Below are 20,571 nucleotides of genomic sequence, written 5' to 3' on the forward strand. Positions count from 1 at the left end.
TATTTTTGGCTGCATTGGGTCTTCATTGCTGCACGCGGGCTTTCTCTAGTTGTGGCAAATGGGGGTTACACTTTGTTGCGGTGCACAGGCTTCTCATTGTGGTGGCTTCTCTTGATGCGGAGCATGGGCTCTAGGTGTGCAGGCTTCAGTAGTTGTGACACGCGGGCTCAGCAGTTGTGGCTCGAGGCCTCTAGAGCGCAGGCTCAGTAGTTGTGGCTCATGGGCTTAGGTGTTCGGCGGCATGTGGGATCTTCCTGGATCAGGGCTTGAACCCATGTCCCCTGCATTGGCAGGCGGATACCTAACCACTGCGCCACCAGGGAAGCCCTAAATGTACTCTTAAGTTCTCCTACTACTATGCTTAAAAAAAGTCAATTATCTATAAAGTACTTAAAAAAACCTTAAAGTCCTTTTCTGATATGATTAATCTAGTTAGTTTAACTGGTTTATAAATTTAAATTTCAGAAGATTTTTCCATAAAAAGGTGGATTACTTGTATAATACACATAGCTGCAAACTATCTTAATCAAAGCTTTTGGGTGATGACTGTGGGAGTGAAGATAAGGGTGGAGATAGTAATAATATCCTTATTTTAATTTCTCATGGAACTCAGGGAACCATATGGTCTGAGTAGAACACAGTGCTTGACCTCTAGAAAGGAGCCTGTGTCTATCTAATGACTTCAGTAAGAGCAAGATTCAGCTATAGCCTATACCCTAATTTTCCTGCTTAGCTCATGTTTTTCTTATCACTCAGACTATCGTACCAAGTGCTGACATAAAACTCACAGATGAAACAAACAAGGAATAAGCAATTTTTAGATATATGCCTCATGGAGGTTGGAATATATGTGACAGTAAGTCACTAACAATAAAAAAAAGAGGCTGTTATTATTTTACCACAGTTAAAACACACACATACACACACACAAGCAAGGCTGTTATAATTAAAGTTCCAGGACAAACATCAGGTAGGCCACCAAAGCTAAAGGAGAATACCTGGGTAGAACTGCTTCATGAGAAAGGCATTATATACTTCTTAGCATAAAATGATTCCAACCTAAGGGTGCTCTCCCTTTGATTCAAACATAATGACTCACCCAACTTCCCCTCAATGGCAAAATGAAGAACATATGTGACAAATTAGGTTTAATATTCTGACATACACAGTTGAAACTGAAGAGATGATGCAAATTACCTCTTTAGACTTATCCCAGGGAGTTCTAGGAAAATAAAGTACTTTATTGTTAAATAATGTTAATTCCTTCATTCTCTTTAATATAAGACCCCACATCAAATAAAGTGAAAAGTGCATGGTTGCTGTTGTTTTTGGAAGGGAAATGGCATTGTTAGTGAAAACTTTTTACCTATTCAGAATGTGGCTTATATAAATAAATAAGCTCTTCAGACCAGGATTTAGGGTAGTGTGCTATGGTTGGCTAGGCAACCTCAGAAAACTAGATCCAGAAAAATTAAGTAACTTGCCCAGGGTCATGCAGTAGTAAATGTCAGAGTCCAGATTAGAACCTAATTATTAGATTCCAAAGCCTGTACCCTTTATGAACCAATATAAGGCAATTTATATTTGACTTCGGAGTGCATCTTATGATTCTATAGAAACAGGAAATTCATCTTCATAACTTTGTTTTGCTCTGATTAATGTTTAAATTAGTCTGCCTTCCCAAATCACTGCAGTTTGATGGTGGCACTGATGACTGATATCTTTAAGTCACAAATGGAAAATTGAAAGCAAACTTTATAATCTGGATTTTGGTATCAAAAATATCCACCAAGGACTTTCCTGGCAGTCCAGTGGTTAAGACTCCGGGCTTCCAATGCAGGAGGCATGGGTTCAATCCCTGGTCGGGGAACTAAGATCCCACATGGTGTGGGGCGTAGCAAAAAAAAAAAAAAAAAAAAAATCCACCAAAATGATAATCCTATGATACTTTCAGTTAATTCTTTTTTTTGTTTTAAGGTCCTTTCAGTTAATTCTTTTTTTTTTTTTTTTTTTTTTTTTTTTGCGGTACGCGGGCCTCTCACTGTTGTGGCCTCTCCCGTTGCGGAGCACAGGCTCCGGACACGCAGGCCCAGCGGCCATGGCTCACGGGCCCAGCTGCTCCGCGGCATGTGGGATCTTCCCGGACCGGGGCACGAACCCATGTCTCCTGCATCGGCAGGCGGACTCTCAACCCCTGCGCCACCAGGGAAGCCCTCAGTTAATTCTTAAAAATATTACTGGATGATGGGAAACAAGAGGCCTACCCCACCATTCAGGAAAAGAAAATCCTTTAACCCAGTTCAATAACACAACCTGAATTTGTCTTATAACTTTTCCCTTTCTTTTATCTGCACTGATTAAGCATCAGATAGGCCAATTCCCTAAAGGGGAATAGCTAGGTAGAACTGCTTCATGAGTAAGATGACACTGGAGAGATCAGCTCTAATTATGTGACGGTTTAGCAATTTCAATTTGCCGTTGTCAACATACAGAAGAGAGAAAGAAGAGTAGGTTTGCCAAAAGCAACACGACAAGCATGATATAGGTCCATGGGAATCAAGACTAAGAATCTCTATCCTGAATGTCTTCAACTTTGCTTATCATTCCAGATAAGAACCTGCAGAATTTCAGTAGTTAGACTAAAGACTTAACTCTAGCTCTTTTTATTCAATACGTGTCTGTGAACATATAACTTTTTTGGCTTCTAAAAACTTTTGGATTAAAAAAGCGCTTGTTCTAATCAGTGAGGCCTGAACCACAACAAATCTAAATGGCTGTGAATATTCTGATTAACTGATTTTAAACAACAGTTGATAGTTTATAAAATGAAGGTCACTACTGCCCCCTTGTGGGCATGATGGACTCAACCTTCACTGAGAAGTTATATTTCCACTTAACATTAGCTATTATTGAAGCCCTGCTATAAAATGGGTACTGAAATACAAAATCTAAGTCTCACAACAACCTCATAAAGTAGATTATTATATCCCAATTTTATATATGAGTACAGAAGGATTAGAGAAGTAATTTTTCCAAGGTCAAGCATCTTAGCCAAGTAATAAATCAGTATTTGAAAGCAGTTCTGAATGCAAAATTCTATGTATAGTGTGTTCTTTCTATTTTACAATGCCTCTCAATAATAATACCTCATTCAAGATCTTCCTTTGATATTTTACAAACTTAACTATGAATACAGTTGTGTATTTTTAAATGAAAGTAGAAACAGAAAAAGAAACCAAGAGTCAGTAGGAAAATTTATTTAAATGAGGACACAAGTTCCTTCATTGTAAAACAAGTATTTGTAAGGAGATGTTGAAAATAAACTCAATTTGCTCCTTTTTATTTTTAAAAGTTTTTTATTATAGTTGATTTATAATGTTGTTTTAGTTTCTGCTGTACAGCAAAGTGGATTTGCTCCTTTTTAGATAGATATTTTTGTTAAAAACATACAAGTCTCAAAAGATCAACACCAAGTGCTTTTCTTTGCTATTTTGTTGTTATATACGTTCTCAAGAACAAATCAAGACTCTTACACTTTAGTCAAATAATCACATGTACCTCTTATATATCAGCATTCCAACAACCATTTATGTTTATTCTGCTTTGTTACTGCCTTAGACTATAAATATTTAACTATTTTCCTTAGCAGTACCATATTAAAGCACCCATATATTTTCATTTAGGGGTCAGACATAACCCTTCAACAGATTAATCTGTAGAATATTTTACTTTTAACATGGTAAACACTTATGTACAATCCCAATGTATGATTTTCCCTTCCCTTAGAAAGAATAAGTGCATTAGCTTTTTTTTTTTTTTTTTTTTTTTTTTAAAACCAGGGAAGCCCAGTGCATTAGCTTTTAAATCTATTATAAATCTTCCATTTGAGGAATGTTTTAATAAAGGAGTGGGTATCAGACAGGGTACCTATTCATCTCATAAGAAAACCTGTAATTCCGTTCATTTTAAGTCTAAGATAAATGTCACATTATCAGAACATTACCTGAGGTTGTTTTGGTGCTGGCTGAAGAAACAAGGCTTGCGAGGTTGACAACTTCTCCTGACGTGAAGATGAATGGGGTACCCATAGTCACAGGGTTGGCTCTCTCAGGATTAGCATTCACCTGATTCTGCATTGCTTCCTATAAAACAATGCAAGATATTTCAAAGTCAGAACACTTACTAACCAGCCTTAGTTATACAGTTACTGAACAGCCCCCCTACAATGCTCTGTCAAGCAGAACTAGTTCCGGAGCACAATGTCCCAGGGACCTCACAGTTCTCATTAAGACGACTGCTTTTTCTCAAACCAGGGCAACAGAGACATTAGATTGCTTTCCCAAGCTTATCTCTACTTTAGAAAAAAAAAAAGGCGTTATTATTTGCAAAAACTTCTAGACAATTCACTTAACCTCTCTGGATATTGGTTTTTAATTTGAAAAATAAAGGGGGTGGCCTAAAAAGTAATTTTCAGCACTAATATTCTATGATCAATTATGTACAAGACAATGTGTTAGCTGGAGATCCCTGCAGAGAATCTACAGAGAACAATATTCTCCAGAGTTTTGTCCAACTACTTATTCCATTCTGCCATTGAAGAAATCCCTAAGAGAATATATAACAAGCAAATAAATGAGTGCCGGATTTTAAAGTCTAGTTCCGTATGCTGCACTTCTGCTTCTAGAGATATCTGCACAATTTCGGTATAAAGATGCTTATCTTTATTTTATTTTTTTACTTTCATAAGCAGTTTTCTACAAACATGATCACTACTAAAAAAAAGTCAAATTATAAAAGGGCTCTAAACAAGGAATTGAAAGTTGAAGAGAATAACCAGTCTATAGGGAACCATATGTCAGAAAAAACCAACCAACCACTGATAATACAGTAGAAATGGTTATTTTTTTACATATAATTATCCCCTTGCTAAGAGCTTCAATTGAAACAGATTATCCATTCTCTGATTACTGTAAAATTCCTTCTTTACCCTCCATTATCACTTCCTTAATTCAAGCCTTCATTGGCTCTTGCGTGGCCTAATGAAGGTCTTCAGCATTAAGTGTCTTCTCTCTCAAGTCTGTACCACACTCCAAACAATCATTGTTTTAAAAAATCTTATCGTATCAATTCTCTACTTAAAAGCTTCTATTGGATCCCCCTTGCCCACAAAATAGTCCATACTCTTTTTTTTTTTGCGGTACGCTGGCCTCTCACTGTTGTGGCCTCTCCTGTTGCGGTCCAGACATGCAGGCTCAGCGGCCATGGCTCACAGGCCCAGCTGCTCCGCGGCGCATGGGATCTTCCCGGACTGGGGCACGAACCCGTGTCCCCTACATTGGCAGGCAGACTCTCAACCACTGTGCCACCAGGGAAGCCCAATAGTCCATACTCTTTTGCATGCCATCTAACAACCCTATGTTCAGAACTCAGCCTCTCAAGCCTTAGCTCCTGCCACTCCCAAACTCTGCTTCTCTTGCCCAATCTCTGGTCACAGAGCTACTTACTCTTTCCTGAATATTCCATGTCCTTTCCTACCTCTGTCTTTGATTTGCTTTTTCTAGCCTAGAATATCATCTTCTCACACCTCTGCCTACTACTCCTTCAAAACTCAGTTCAGAGCCTACATATACTTTAATCCTTGCCTTAAGCATTATCAATACTCCCTCCTGTAATACTTACTAGATATCTGTTTACCACCATAGTACTGTAATGCTTTATATCTTGTCTTTACCTTCATCATACTGTAAACACTCCAAGGACAGGGCTATGTCCTACTAATCTCATCCTGTTATTTCCTGATATACCAGTGCTGGCTTAGGAAATCAATGGATGATATCATCACAGCTGATTTTTAATTCTGAGATGGCTTCCTTATGACTCAATATGCTTTAGAGCTATGTACTATCTCACAAGAGCTGATGTATATTCATAAAACATAAAGAGGTTTTTAATGTTATCCCAAGTCAAGTTTAATTAGAAAGGGAAATTTTCATGGAGAAAAAACATTCTAAAGCCAAATAAAAACTTATTTTTGTACTGGCCACAACATTGTTCTTCAATCACCATGAATAATTCAGGGCTTTATAGAATATTATTATTTTTTTAAAGATACTAATGACACTGAGTCACAAGATTGAGACATAATGGAAGTATTACTTTGATAAGATAGAGAAAATTCAGTTTTGATTCAGCTCCTACAAAAAATCCTTAACTTCAACTGAAGTATACTGTGGTGTATAAAAAGAACAGGACCTGAAGGATGACCAGAATCTCAGCATTGTTTTTCTCCAGGGCTATGTCAAAGGCAGATTTATCAAACTTGCTGAAAGCATGGACATCAGCTCCATATTTGATAAGTAGCTCTACAACATCTCGATGGTGGTGCTCTGTGGCCCAGTGCAAAGCTGTCATCTTCAGCATGTCCTTGGCATTCACATCTGCACCATTCTGTCATAGAAAAGTAATGTTTTTCAAAGAGACACTGGTTACAGTAGCACAGGTACAATATCCCATCACCATATACAGAGGATTTCCATAGAGATTACACATATTCAAATTTAGAAATGTTTAAGAAATATCAGAGGGAAAAACATGTCTCCTGAATTCAAATTCTCCTGAATGCTGATAGACACAATGCCTTAAATGAGAGGACCTTTTAAGGACATAGTTGGAAATTATAACAGATGGGAGAGGAAGGGGAAAAGAACAGATTTTTGTTGCATTTATTAACAGAGAGCTGAGTGCCTGAAAAAATAGGCATAAGATCAGAGAACACCTGCAGAAGAAAAATGAAGAAAGATCAATAAAGTCTGTTTAGACTTTAAAAACTTAGAAATAAAATCCTCATAGCCATGATGACTCTTGAAAGAGATGCAATTCAATGCTATAAACTGTCCTAAACTTAATCTTTCCCAACCTAGTTTCCTACCACCCGTTGAAGTAAAAAAACAGGGAGGTATTTGTCTCTTTTACAATATAGACCCCCTCACTCTTCTTGCTTTACCCTAACAAGTAGTTCCACGATGTGTGCATGTCCATCAGCTGCAGCCATGTGCAAGGGGGTCCTGTCCACTTTGGTCCGGGCATCCCTGCTAACGCCTGCTCGAAGGAGCACTTCTGCTGTGGAATAATGACCATACTGGGCTGCAAGGTGGAGGGGTGATGTTCCAAGCTGTGGGAAAATAATACTCATTTAATATCAACTGTGTGCAGAGTCCTAAATCATTACTGGAGGGATACAAATGAACAACAGGTGATGCCTAGGTTCCTGTCCTTGGAGAGAGTATCTGGCTGGACAGATAAGCTGAAGAAATTATTTCATTAAAATTAATACACTAATGGACAAATAAATATACAACCAATTAAAGAAGCACCAAGTATAATGGATTTAAGTCAGGTAGACTTACCAGGTAAAATTCCATAAAGGGTACGATTTTAAATAGGGCTTAGAAGAAGGTTTAAAAAAATGGATAGAAAAGAGCATTCTGAGTCAGGGATAAAGGGAAGGGATAGGCAAGTTCAAAACAATTCTAGGAAAAGGGCAGAGACTAGAAAGTTACATGTGAAATTTAGGGTACAAATTTAATTGGTTGAAATAGAAGTTTGTTACCACAGTAAAGCAAAGCAAAAATACTGATGAGATGAAGTGCCCCCCCGCACCCCGCAGAAAAAAATAGCAATGGTGTGTCAATAGCAATAAGCAAGTCTGTATCATCTCAAAGTAAGTCTTGTTACTAATCACAGTTATCTATCAGCATCCATTTTGGCCAGAGATCTATTCCTTTTTCGTGTTATGCTCTCTATTTTAAAACCTATTTCGTTTATTCTTTGCTTTTCGTATATTCACTTTCTTTACCTGATTGGATTTAATTCACATTGCTCTTTTCAGGCCTATTTATAGAAATGCTAATCTCATGGGTTTCCTTTCTTCCTTTTTGTGAAGTGCTAATAAACTGCTGGCCTCTGAAGTTATGAATTAATCACCCCAGAACAGAGGACAGTGCTTATCGAATTGTTAAAATTAGGCAGTGCTTACAAAATCTATGAATACTAAGCAAACCCATGTTATAACCGGGACCTGGATCTTTTGACACTCTGCTCTCCAAGTTGACTGTCTGAACTCATGAAATTACACCTTTCTCTTTAATGTTTTTTAACAGTGGTAAAGGAAACAAAATGGCTAGGCTATTCCTTATTAATGAGGACATTTTAGAGAAAAGGAAACAAGGAGTTTCATTAGTTTAGAAATGCACTCAGTACACTGATTTTGTTTAATTTCTAGCTAATTACAGCCTATAACCCAAGTACACTCCAGGGAGAAGTAAACCTTTAGAAAATACTCTAAAAATTAAAACATTATAGGGCTTCCCTGGTGGTGCAGTGGTTAAGAATCCGCCTGCCAATGCAGGGGAAACAGGTTCAATCCCTGGTCCAGGAAGATCCCACATGCCGCGGAGCAACTAAGCCCGTGGGCCACAACTACTAGAGCCCACGCAACTAGAGCCCATGCTCCACAACAAGAGAAGCCACCGCAATGAGAAGCCTGCGTACCACAACAAAGAGTAGCCCCCGCTCTCTGCAACTAGAGAAAGACCGCAAGCAGCAACGAAGACCCAATGCAGCCAAAAATAAATAAATATTTTAAAAAAAACATTATAGAAAATCACAAGTATATAGTATCTTACAATTACCACCCATATATCCACAGGAGATTCTCTCAATTTGGAAACTAAAAGAAAAGGAAAACCACATATTCAGATAAGGCAAAGAAAATGAAATGCTTGTAAGGAGACTGAGGCAGAAAGAGAATGAAGAAAAATCAGTACAGACTGTTTAGCCTTTATGAAAAAGGTTGGTAACAGCACACGCTGGGAATAATTAAGAGAGCTTACCCAGTCTGTGGTGAATGGGGCACCATTTGCCATCAATGTTCTCACTTCATCATCTTGGCCTTTTCTTGCTGCTTCTAGCAACCTCTTCCCCAAGTCCACCAAAGACATCTTTATGCATAGGAACACAAATTTTTGGGAAGCTGTCACTCAGACACAAGGAAAGCTGCCTGTAAAATGTTTTTAGAAGACCTCTTGTATGTATGTTTTTAGCAGACCTCTTGTATATATGTAAGATATTTCTCAAGCAGACTATCTGATAAGGCACTTCTTTTCTATTTCATCTAACACAAACAGTCAGATATTTGGGAAGTTTCTGGCCCTAAACCATAGTTCCCTCACCTTCAATCTCCAAAAAAATACTTTGGAAATACGTGAAACACATTACTGCCTTTCTAGCTTAAGGAATCAATAAAACAGCATTTCACCCCTTTGAAACAACCATGGGTAGAAATAGTACATTACAACAAAAAATGAATAGATAAACCAAGGATACTGAGACTCAGGTACATGGCAGACACTTTTTCAAAAATGAACAGAGACGTCACTGCACCTGTTGAAGGTGTCTCAGCAACACCTAGAGTTTTTTTTTAAACAAAGTCATCAGCTTGGCCAGATTACATACTTTGTTTAAAAGTATAGTTATGTCTAAAATCATTACAGTTTTTCACTTAATAATTTGGGCATTATTAAATCTTTGTGAAAGCTCATAGTAAAAAAAGCATCTGAGTAGGAAAGATTTTTTATTCCCTGAAAAGGCATATAGCCAACTCTCAGTTATTCAGGGTAAAAGAAAAAACAAAACTGTTGCTAAACACATGAAATCAAAGGTAATAAATGGTGGAGATTAAGTCTGAAGAGCATGCAAAATGGTCATTTAAATGGGTGGTTACTGGGACTTCCCTGGTGGCACAATGGTTAAGAATCTGCCTGCCAATGCAGGGGACACGGGTTTGATCCCTGGTCCAGGAAGGTCCCACATGCCGCAGAGCAACTAAGCCCGCGTGCCACAACTACTGAGCCTGCGCTCTAGAGCCCATGAGCCACAACTACCGAAGCCCGTGCACCTAGAGCTCGTGCTCCGCAACAAGAGAAGCCACGGCAATGAGAAGCCCACCCACTGCAACAAAGAGTAGCCCCTGCTCGCTGCAAATAGAGAAAGCCCGTGGGCAGCAACGAAGACCCACTGCAGCGCCCCCCACCCCCAAATGATGGTTACTGTAAATTAGAAACTGGCCTGGGTATAAAGGATACCCAGGATAGTGAGAAGTTCCTATATTCAATGCAGAATTGTCTGAATGGTATATAATCACCACTCACTACAAATCTTCCAAACAACGGGGAAACAGCTATTCTTGATAAATTTAATTTTTATTATGTTTCCTTTCAACTTGTACTGCTTTGTCCATATTGTAAAAAGTAATTTCTCATTTTAAAAAATGAACAGAGTCTGCCATTTCAAGGAAGACAATCGGCAGTATTTACTGCCAATTATCAATTATAATTTCAGCTTCCATGCAAAAAACAGAATTTTGGGAATATCCACCTCCATAAGCTGATAGCTTACTATAAACTTTTCTCATAAAAGTAGTGGTGATACTAATGAATGTGATTTTTTAATATTGTATAAAATGCATCAACATTTGGAGGATGGGAATTATTGGGTGAACCAGTATTTTTCAAATGACCAATGCATGTTACAAAATCGGTAAAAAGATTCATTCAAAGTGAAAGCAGATCAATGGGTTTTAAGGTAATCAAGTATAAAACATTCATTGACATGGTTTCAGATTCCTCATTGCAACTAACTTTTAAGAAATTGCCACTTGTTGTAACATCAAAGAAGAATATCCACAATTACCTGAACAAGCTATTAAAATACTCCTCCTTTCTCCAAGTACATATTGCAAAAGATTGAATGTAGAATAGATATGAAAATAAGAAATACATATGAAAATTATTAAGCCAGAAGTTAAAGAGATTTGCAAAAATATAAAACAATGCCATTCTTTTTTGTTTTTGGCCATGCTTGTGGGATCTTAGTTCCCCCCGGCCAGGGATTGAACCCAGTCAGTGAAAGCACCAAGTCCTAACCACTGGACTGCCAGGTAATTCCCAAACAATGACATTCTCCTCATGATTTCTTTAACTTGGAAGTTATTTACTTTCATAAAATTTTGTTATTTATGTTAACATGTAATGGATTTATTATTGTATTTTAATTAACATTTAACAATTAATTTCAAAACAGTAAATAGCAACAGATACAGCAGATTGGAGTCCTTAATAACTTTTAAGAATATTAAAACCTGAAAACCAAAAATTTTGAGAATCATCTATCCACTATGTGATTTAGATTTATTTTATTTAATAGTCCAATCTATATCATAGAATATTGTGCTCAAACATGGGTATCCAGGAGACCACTAGGGGAGATTGTTCAACATGAATATATAGTCTAGGCCCTGTGACTGGACTGGAGCAGAGGATGAATTTTAATAGTGTGAAAGTCTATAATCTAAGTTTTTACAACTTAAGAAAATGTAACAGAAAAAATGATAGCATACCCTTCTTACAAAAAACTTATATTTGCATTCCTCCATGGTTATCTTTCTTTTAAAATATCAAACCTGCCTTTCAATTTAGTTATTACTATTTATTTACTTATTTATGGCTGTTTGGGTCTTCGTTGCTGTACGCGGGCTTTCTCTAGTCACGGCGAGCAGGGGCTACTCTTCCTTGCGGTGCTCGGGTTTCTCACTGCAGTGGCTTCTCTTGTTGTGGAGCACGGGCTCTAGGCACGCGGGCTCAGTAGTTGTGGCTTGCGGGCTCTAGAGTGCAGGCTCAGTAGTTGTGGCACACCGGCTTAGTTGCTCCGCGGCATGTGGGATCTTCCCGGGCCAGGGTTCGAAACCCGTGTCCCGTGCACTGGCAGGTGGATTCTTAACCACTGCTCCACCAGGGAAGTCCCTACTAATAGTTTTTGGTTTTGGCTGCACCCATGCCCGCCGTTGTGGAAGCGCAGTCTTAACCACTGGACTGCCAGGAAGTCCCAACTAATAGTTTAAAACAAGAACAAACACTGTTAATCAACTATACTCCAATATAAAATAAAAAGTTTAAAAAAAAGAAAAAAAACAAAAAATAAACTGATAGAAACAGTGAAAAAAAATAAGAACAAAATTTTAGGTGGTTTATTAGCAGAAATGACTCTCACATTTTCTCAAATTATACTATATATAAAAAGTATATCACCAAGACCCAAACACCTCTACTGGGAACTCCCTGGCAGTCCAGTGGTTAGGACTTGGTGCTTTCACTGCCGGGGCCAGGGTTCAATCCCTGGCTGGGGAACTAGGATCCCACCAGCGCACAAAGCGTGTCCAAAAAAAAAAAAAAAAAAAGGAAAGTCATAGAATGTCCTTTTCCCGAGATGTTTTAAAAAGAGAGATGAGAGAGGAAAGTCCTCCTGGGAAGGGGGAGTAGAATAAGATGATGTCAAGTGGCTCAAGGAATTCTGTGAGAATAGGAGAAAGCTAACGGGAAGGAGAAATGGAAGCGAAGAATCCATGATCTGACGACATTTTTTTTCTTTTTCTATTGCACACGTCCCCACTGGGCCGCCAGCTGTACAAACAACTGTGCAAGAACTGGAGGCGGGGCCCTTACTGCTCTTGCTCAGATTACTGAGCTCACTAATAATCTTTAGGCTATTACTGGGGTCAGAGAATTAGGGTCTCCGTTTTCTCCTGTATCACAACTCCTCCCGTGCCTCACAGCGATGTTCTGTCTTTCTGGAAGAAGGAGCAGGGAGCCACGGTCTCAGCCTAGGGGGTAGCCCCCGGTCCGGGCTCCGCGCTGCCCCCTAGTGGTCACCTCTGTGGCCTTTGCTTCCCTCGGTCCAGCTCCCCAGCCCCAGATCTTACACCCACCCCATTCTTCACCTCCTCCCAGTCCCCTCCCCTTCCTCCCGGCAGCATCCCCTTCCTCTCCTTCCCCCAGCCGCCCCGGCTCTGGTGAAGGGGCACCGCTCCGTCTGCACCCAGAAGTCCGGGGCTGGGCTGAGAAGCGGTGCAACTTTTACAAGGCAGCCTGCCTCCCAGCCGTGACACCCCCCGATTCCACGCATCTCTTCTTCCCCCTCACCTCCTCGTCCGGGACGTTGCCGGCTGTGTTTTCACCGAGCCCGCCAGTTTGGTCCTGTTTCCTTCTCTCGTTAAGACTCCCTGTCAGTGACGGTTACTTTTTGACCTTTTCACATATGCATATTTTGGGGGCCTTTAACCCCCCCCTCGCGGAGAAATGGAGGCAGCAAAATGGCGGACCCGGAAGTGAATACGGCGAATATAATTTCTGGCGGAGGAATCTATGAAGAAAAAATGATTAGAAAAGCCACATTTGCATTCAAACAGAAGGGTGATGTATCCCAGAACCTCATTTTCTATTCCCGGAAGGGCTTTGAGGTAAAATAGTGTGTATTCGAGACATTTTAGACAGGACTATTTAGCGAGGCGGAGTATTATCGATTACGTGTCTTATAGTTCCGGCAGGGGACGGACCCGATGGTTTGTTTTGGCGCCAAGAACCCCGCAAACCGCTGAGAAATCGGATTCTGCCTCGGTCCTGCTCTCTCTTGCTTGTTTTTAGGGGGCCACCCTTAGGGTTGACGAGAAAACCCTATTTCTCTGTCTCAACCTCGGGTGAAGATGTTTGGGACATTGCTGGCTTTGCGCATGAATTGAGCTCTGGTGCCGGACGGCCACATTTCCAGATACAGCCTTAATGTAAGGAGCCCGGAGCCAAGCTGTCAGCGCGAATATTGAAACAACGGAGTCATTTCTTTGTGGGGGGCCTGGAAGAGGATGGAGCATGAGTTTGCAAATCCATTTAAGTACTTTATTTACCAAACAGTTGATTCCCATCTCCACCCACCGTTCTCCTTGAACTAAAGGACAGCGAGAAGTCGGGAAGGAAGACCTTCAAAAATAAGTAAAAATAGAGGACATATCATTGCTCCACTCTTTATTCGATTTTGGCTTTTGTCGTTGATGGTGGGCCTTTCAAAGTCTACGGGGAAGATTTACATGATACCTCCTTCTCTGGACTTTTTTCTTTTTTTGTAATTTATTTTATTGAAGTATATAGTTGATTTACGATGTTGTGTTAATTTCTGCTGTACAGCAAAGTGATTCAATTGTACATATATTCTTTTCTATTCTGGTTTATCACAGGATATTGAATATAGTTTCCTGTGCTATATACAGTAGGACCTTGTTGTTTATCCATTCTATATATAATAGCTTACATCTGCTAATCCCAAACTACTAATCCACCCCTTTTCTGAATTTCTCTAGATCCTGTTCATGTACTTTAAAGGATTTACGGCATACTGCCCAAATTGGTATTTGCAGCTTCCCTTTTTGAAGGTCAAAATCATTCTCATTCTTGTTTACAACCTCTCTGTTGTCCGACTGTCTCATATGGTAGGCACCCATAAACTACTTGTAAATTAGTCCAAATAGTTTTTTTTTTTAAAAATGAGGTGAGTTATAAGTAAGCAGATAATGTATTTGGGTTAATTCGTTTATTTTGTTAGGCACCCAGGCTGAGATAATGCAGTGCAGATTTAATGCCATAGGTGCCTTCTGAGGCATCTGGAATTGTTACCTCAAATACTGGTAGTCAGTGGGCAAGCACAAGAGTGGTTGGTTACAGCTTTCTCCCAAAATACTTTAAATAATTTCAAGCTGATTTCACCCTTGTTATCTATCTGTTCAACTTGAAATTCATCATTTTAATGTATAAAGGCTACTCAAACCCTTCCTCAAAGTTGAATATTAGATAAAATATATAAGCTGAACTTGGAAGCAAGGCTAATTTTTGAGATCTATACTGCTTCCTTGTGAAGAGAGAAAACTAGAATCCAGTCCTGGGATTGAATGTCTTTATTAAAGAAGTGATTAAATGGCAGCACAAATCAGCAGCAATAATTTCAGAAGGAGTGGAGACAAGGTGTAGGGTCAGAGTTGATTGTTCATTTCATGGTATCAAGGTAGCTGAAGAACTGTGCCTGAGGCCCATTTGATCATTATTCTACATTGCAGATGCAGGAGGGCAAAACTAAAATACTAAGGACCAAACCCTAGGCCTTTTAGAAACTGAATAATACCCTACAAATTATCGTAATAGTCAGCAGGATTGCATTTTAAGATTTGAAATCCCAGTGGTTTTCCTTAGCTAGAGTTTTCAGCCCACAGGAGCAAAACTGTAAAGTAAGCTTGAAGAAGGAAAACCCTTTTGAGAGAGCATATCTATTTCTGAAATGATTCAGTGCTTTCCCCTATTGTCATCTCCCATAATGTATTATTTCCTCTTGTTTTAAACCTTTATCCCCAATTTCTCTGAGAAAAAGTGTATTACAGGAAGGAGCAGGACCACCTTAGCCTTTTAGAAATCCTACAGTCTTAGAGCAGATAATCTCAAACTGAAACTTACAGGGTTTTCATCAACACTTGAAGAAATATTTGTGTTTACTGGCCTGGAGCAAGAAATTAGGAAGGTTTGAGCAATCTCTGAAGCTGATTAAAATGAAGTAAAAAAATCAGTCCTCCATTTTGCACTCCATACTACTCTCTGGTGCCCTCATCAGGCCTGTTTTCTGGAATTAATATCTGGGGGGGAGGAAAGGAATCCCTGTGACCCAATACTCCATTGCTTGAACCCTTTACTTTGTGGCTTGAGGGTTTTTGAGAGAAACTGATAAGAAAGAAAGATAAATAAAATAAATAAATAAATAAATAAATCACAACTCTGGCAGATTCATCAGCACCACCTCAACACAATAGAGGGGAGAGAGCAAGACTGATAGGGTAAAAGGGTCTTGAAAGGGCAGGAAAGGAGGGCAAGGTGGTGGGAGAGAGGTCTTGGGCTTAGAGCAAGTCCAATTCGAAGGAGTGGATGCTGGCAATGGGAGCTCTCCAAAAGTTGAAGGTGCTGTACTCAAGGAGGGCATCGCCTTCAGGGTTTTTCTCCTGCTCTGCTCCGGTTGCTTGCCCCGTTGTCTTGCCAACGCTGCTGTCCTTGATCTTGTAGGTGGATGTATCTGACAGACCCAGGCCTTCCAGCTCCGACAGATCCAGTTCTGGAATGGGCATCCTCCAGAAAAGAAAGGAGCTGTACTGGCTACTCACAGGGTCCCTCATAACTTCCTAGAAAGAAACCACTTATCAGTCTTCATGGTATTGCCACCTCTTTGCGGCCCATGGCCTTTCCTTACTGAGAAACTTTACATCCCCATTTGCCTCTGTACATAATCCAGGTTCCCTAGGACAAGCTTCAGGAATCTTCCTCTGTTACCATTTTCTACCATTTCCTAACTCCTCCCCATCTTGGAATGACTTATTTACTGCCTACTGCTTGGGTCTGGTTTTCAAGGCCTTCCAGAATCTAGCCCCATTCTTCCTAGCAGTAGTACGTTCTCTGCTACAGCTATGCTTATTCCTGTCTTAACTCTCTCCACTCTCCACCTTAAAATACTATCCAAGTTTCAACACTCCATTCAAGTCCCTAGAGGAATCTTTCCCCTGAACTCTTATTATATTTCATATTCTTGATTTCTTCCTGCCTTTCGTTTAATAGGTCATGGTACCTCTGAAAAGGGTTTCCATGATTTTTCTACTTTCTATTTTCCTCCCTGCTTTCTAAACCCTACTATCAACTCACCTCTTCCTGGAGGACATCCTTAAACTTACTCAGCTCCATCTACCCTATTTCTTCCAGTATCTCCCACAATGCCTGTAGAGTTTTACCTGACTATATCAGTTTGGGGTTACAGATCACTGTTATATGTCTTATATAGGGATAATCTTATCTCCTTCAAGGAACTGAGAGTTTCCCCAAGGGTAAAAACCAGTCTACTTTGTACCTTCTTCACAAGTGCTGGGCTTTAAACACAAAAGACACTCAAGGCTGCTGACTAATTTTCCCTTAGTATTTAATACAATGAATACCTTGCCACTCCCATTTAAAACCCCACAGATAAAACTTAACAGCCTATTTCTCTCTAGCCTACCTCCCCTTCAGAACAAAATGCAGGTGCTAAAAGAATTTTTCTATGCCATAACAGGATTGCTTCTCTGACCCAGTGCTAGAATACACCTGATGATAGAGCAAATGGATTAGAAATTTCAGGTAAGGAAAGTAAAGTTTAGATTGGAAGGAGAAAGTCTTTTAACAGAATTAGATACTTTTCCATGTTTTAATGAGTACTTCTCTCACCTTTCCTGCCTGTTCCACCCACACCCTGAACTTAGACTATTATATCTCCCTGCAGCCCCCACCCTGCTGCTTACTAACCAAGGGAAGGGGCAAGAAGCATTAGTTGAAATGTTCCCAAAGGAGCAGAAAGAACATTCCACTGTCTCCAAAAATAGAACCCCCATTTCACAAGGCCTTCCTCCAACAGAGTCCATTGGCTCTCACCAGGCCTTGAGACTCCTAAATAGTGGCCTTAAGTAGGTTCCACAATGCCCCCATATAATGTGGCAGAAAAAGTAGGCCTTAATCTAGAATACAGTTATGTGTGAGTGTAGGGGCTTTAGGAGTGGTAAGTGGGTAGACCAGGATGTTTTTAATGTTAGAGTTACTCTTTTTCTTCTTAGGTTCAAGCTCCAAAATAAACCCTGGGAGCTGAGCATTACTCAGCAGACAAGCTGCTTAAAAGGAGGGTAATTCGGGGACTGTAAAAGCGTGGGGGAGCATGTTGAAAAGGTGAGGTCATCATCCTATGATATTCAGCCCTGATCATCTCCACAGTAATTTGCAGAGGCTTGTGCACAGAAAGCTGCAAAAAATGTTGTTCCTATCAACCAGCCAACCCTGGCTTAGTCTGGGACTGTAGAGATTGTAAGAAGCAAACCTTAGGCGTCAGCAGCATTATTGACTTCTTCCCATGGGGATTTTTTTAAACTAACAGTACTAGTTGTTTGCCAATCTAGCTGGCTTCTTTTGTATCCCTTCCCTTACCAGGCCCCTCCAGAGTGAGCTTAGTATAATGCTGGGCACATAATAGGCTCTTTAAAAAAAGAATCATAGGGGGTAAAAAAAGCATAGAATTTTAAAACTAGAAAACGCCTTAGAAATTATCCAGTCAGTTTGGATAGGGTCTCATAATTTCCAGTCTTGATTCTTTTTTGATGTGTTATACATAGATAGTTGCCTGCAGCTTTTTATAATCCTATACCAATATTCCCAAAACTTGCAAGAATTCTTAGTTCCTGAAGAACAGATATTCAGTGGGTTAAGTGTGATTCTGATATGAATGGTGAAAATGCAAAGGCAGAAGAGAGGAAGATAGGATCTGAGAAAGGGAAAAAGCTCTTTGACAAACTGACTCCTTTTCTTCAACCAGTATATGTATAAAAACAGTCCTGACAATTCTGAATGTCTGGCAGAGCTTCTCTTGCAATTAAAAAAGGTAAAGGAAATTGTACAAAATATTAACTTAAAAGGTCCAAAATCTCTAGCCATGCCATTGATTCAGAGACATGTACAGAGTACCAAATGCATTTCGGAAAGGCACTCAATCAAGTATATACAGCATTTAAAATCAAGTCAAGAACATTGACTGCACCGAAAATTGATGCTAAAATACCCGAACATTTTAAATTTAATATAGTATGGATTTAATTCCCAAATACCCAAAATTTGCACAGGGTCCCATTTCAGCTAGCTTTTTCTTCCCCAAATATTTTCTACCCATAGCTCATCTATCTTTATATCTCTCATTTACTTATCTTAAAGGGCTTGGACAGTGCCTTGTACCACAATATATGCTCAATAAATGCTTCCCACTATCCTTCATTTTAAATTATTCAGGTATTTTAGGCAAAGGTAATTTCTAAATATCACTGTCTAGTCTTAGAGGTACACAATTAGCAAATACATAGCATAAAGTGGCTCTCTCTGAGCCACAAAGACACGCCCAGATACCCTTTGTCCAGATCCTCAGTGGGACTCTAGGGCCTACCCAACAGGGCCTTGCTGTGTCATGCTGCCACTGTAGAGGGGAGGACAAGGGATGGTGGTGGAGGGGAATGGAACCTCTCTGGCATCTCATTATATGTGTCTCATTCTGCTGCAAATAAGCATTCCTTTTCCAGAATCTGCCCCCATACCTAGCTCTTGTGGACTGTACTGATTTCAATATGGGATCAGGCAGTTCTCCAACACAGAAGCCCCTACCTTCCTACCTCAAACTGCCTCTTTCTTTGGAGAAAAGGTTTGGGAATGGGAGGAGACTGTTAAAAGAAAGATCAGGATTAATCTCAATATTATCTCAATATTATCATGTATCTCTCCCTCCAAACTCCTTCCTATGGAGACAAATAAGTTTGGGGTGAGGGTAGACACATTAATGGAACACAACAGAAAACATTTGAAGATACAGGGAAGTAGAGGCTAGAGTGGTACAGTAGGACTAGAGATTCATCAAAAAGCTGGGAGAACAAATTGACAGCTTGAAAAGGAAGATGTAGATTACTAAACTGAAGATAATAAAATTAATAATTTTATTATCTCCAGGACAATGTTATAGGCAAACTGACAACTGAAATGAGATAAATGTTGAGAAATAACTACATGTAAATTGTTAGAAATTAATATCTGTGTAAAGGATTATAAGGCATGGATGGAGATCTTAGCAAAGATGTAAAACTGTGAATAACTGCCTATTGTTCACAGCGCCGCCTTCGCTCCTCTTGAACTGTCCCCCAACCCCATCCTCATTTGGGGTCTTCAACCTAACTAGAAGCACCGACTATCTTTTCAGCCCCTTGCCGCCGCCCCACCACCCCCGCCCCGGTTTCGTTTACCTGTTATCAGTGAATTACTAGCGTGTTCCAAAGATGGAGGGAGTACTTCGAGGGCTCCGATGTCTGCTCTGGGCTGGAAAACAAGAAAGCTGTTGGGGCTTTGACGGCTTTGTCTTCTCACTCCCTCTCTGTTCAGTGACTGAGTCAGTCTGCTCAGTCTCCCCCTGCAATGCAGCCCCTCCTAAGAATGGCGGAAGGACTCCCCGCCCCCTCCCGGCCTGACTCGGCTAATTCAAAAGATAGGTTCCAGAACACTTGAGGGAGGGAGACAGGACTAAAGCATCTCCGTAGGCTTATTGGTCTGATTCCCGAGCTCTTCCAGCTCCCCCGTGCAGACTGAGGGTGTAATGAATGAGTAGTTAACTGTCCTCTAATTTTAGGTTTATGGATTAAAAGTCTTGACCCTAGACAACGTGGAGAAGAGGAGTGTCCCTTTATTCCCCAATTTAAGGATTTCAGGTCACCCGAAGTGTTTTTGAGAATCACAAAAATTCTCCCTCGGTACCTCCCGATTTGCCTTCCCACCCTCACAATGGGTAAATAAACCTAGCCCTATTGCATTTGCGGTAGGGCACGGGAACATCGGGGATGCGTGTGCTTCTGCCAATCTCTGAACTCGGTTGGGGCCGAAGGATTTGGGGGCTCCGCTTCCTTTCGCCCCGCAACACCTGACGCGCAAACAGAACGCACGATTCTGGAGGGTCCAGCTTGCGTGCCAGGCCTTCCTCGAGGGTCCGCTTTCCCGGGTTTTCCCGGCAGGGGCGGCGGCCCTCGGGGGCTTCCGAGGCCCCTCCCACGTCCCTCCGTCCTGC

The 20,571-nt window shown here is 40.3% G+C and overlaps 2 protein-coding genes across 10 annotated transcripts in view; both read right to left on the bottom strand.

Annotated features, from left to right (window-relative positions):
* The window catches only part of GABPB2 (GA binding protein transcription factor subunit beta 2), a 31,777-nt gene extending 17,099 nt beyond the window's left edge, over positions 1-14,678 (bottom strand). For 4 of the 8 annotated variants that reach the window (XM_024762880.1, XM_024762881.1, XM_024762882.1 and 1 more), the window contains exons 1-5: positions 13,035-14,678; positions 8,892-8,999; positions 7,004-7,171; positions 6,253-6,447; positions 4,004-4,142 (exon numbers count right to left, since the gene is read on the bottom strand). In XM_024762880.1, coding sequence (XP_024618648.1) covers positions 4,004-4,142; positions 6,253-6,447; positions 7,004-7,171; positions 8,892-8,999 — 610 coding nt within the window. In that variant the 5' untranslated portion in view covers positions 13,035-14,678. Of the gene's footprint in view, positions 1-4,003; positions 4,143-6,252; positions 6,448-7,003; positions 7,172-8,891; positions 9,059-13,034 lie in introns of all 8 variants that reach the window. The other 4 variants (XM_024762883.1, XM_024762878.1, XM_024762885.1 and 1 more) reach the window with 2 other exon arrangements.
* Positions 14,679-14,815: 137 nt separating this feature from the next.
* Positions 14,816-20,559, bottom strand: MLLT11 (MLLT11 transcription factor 7 cofactor). Of its 2 annotated transcripts, XM_024762887.1 has the most exons (3): positions 20,450-20,559; positions 19,760-19,832; positions 14,819-16,092 (listed from the first exon to the last, which is right to left on the bottom strand). In XM_024762887.1, the coding sequence occupies exon 3, from the start codon at positions 16,088-16,090 to the stop codon at positions 15,818-15,820; it is 273 nt and encodes a 90-aa protein (XP_024618655.1). In that variant the 5' UTR covers positions 16,091-16,092; positions 19,760-19,832; positions 20,450-20,559; the 3' UTR covers positions 14,819-15,817. The 2 variants fall into 2 exon arrangements, with proteins under 2 accessions (XP_024618654.1, XP_024618655.1); XM_024762886.1 differs by lacking the exon at positions 20,450-20,559 and having other exon boundaries at positions 14,816-16,096.
* Positions 20,560-20,571: the final 12 nt, after the last annotated feature.

The sequence above is a fragment of the Neophocaena asiaeorientalis genome, unplaced genomic scaffold (assembly GCF_003031525.2).
Source record: "Neophocaena asiaeorientalis asiaeorientalis breed wild unplaced genomic scaffold, Neophocaena_asiaeorientalis_V1.1 scaffold167, whole genome shotgun sequence".
Classification (NCBI taxonomy): Eukaryota; Metazoa; Chordata; class Mammalia; order Artiodactyla; family Phocoenidae; genus Neophocaena; species Neophocaena asiaeorientalis.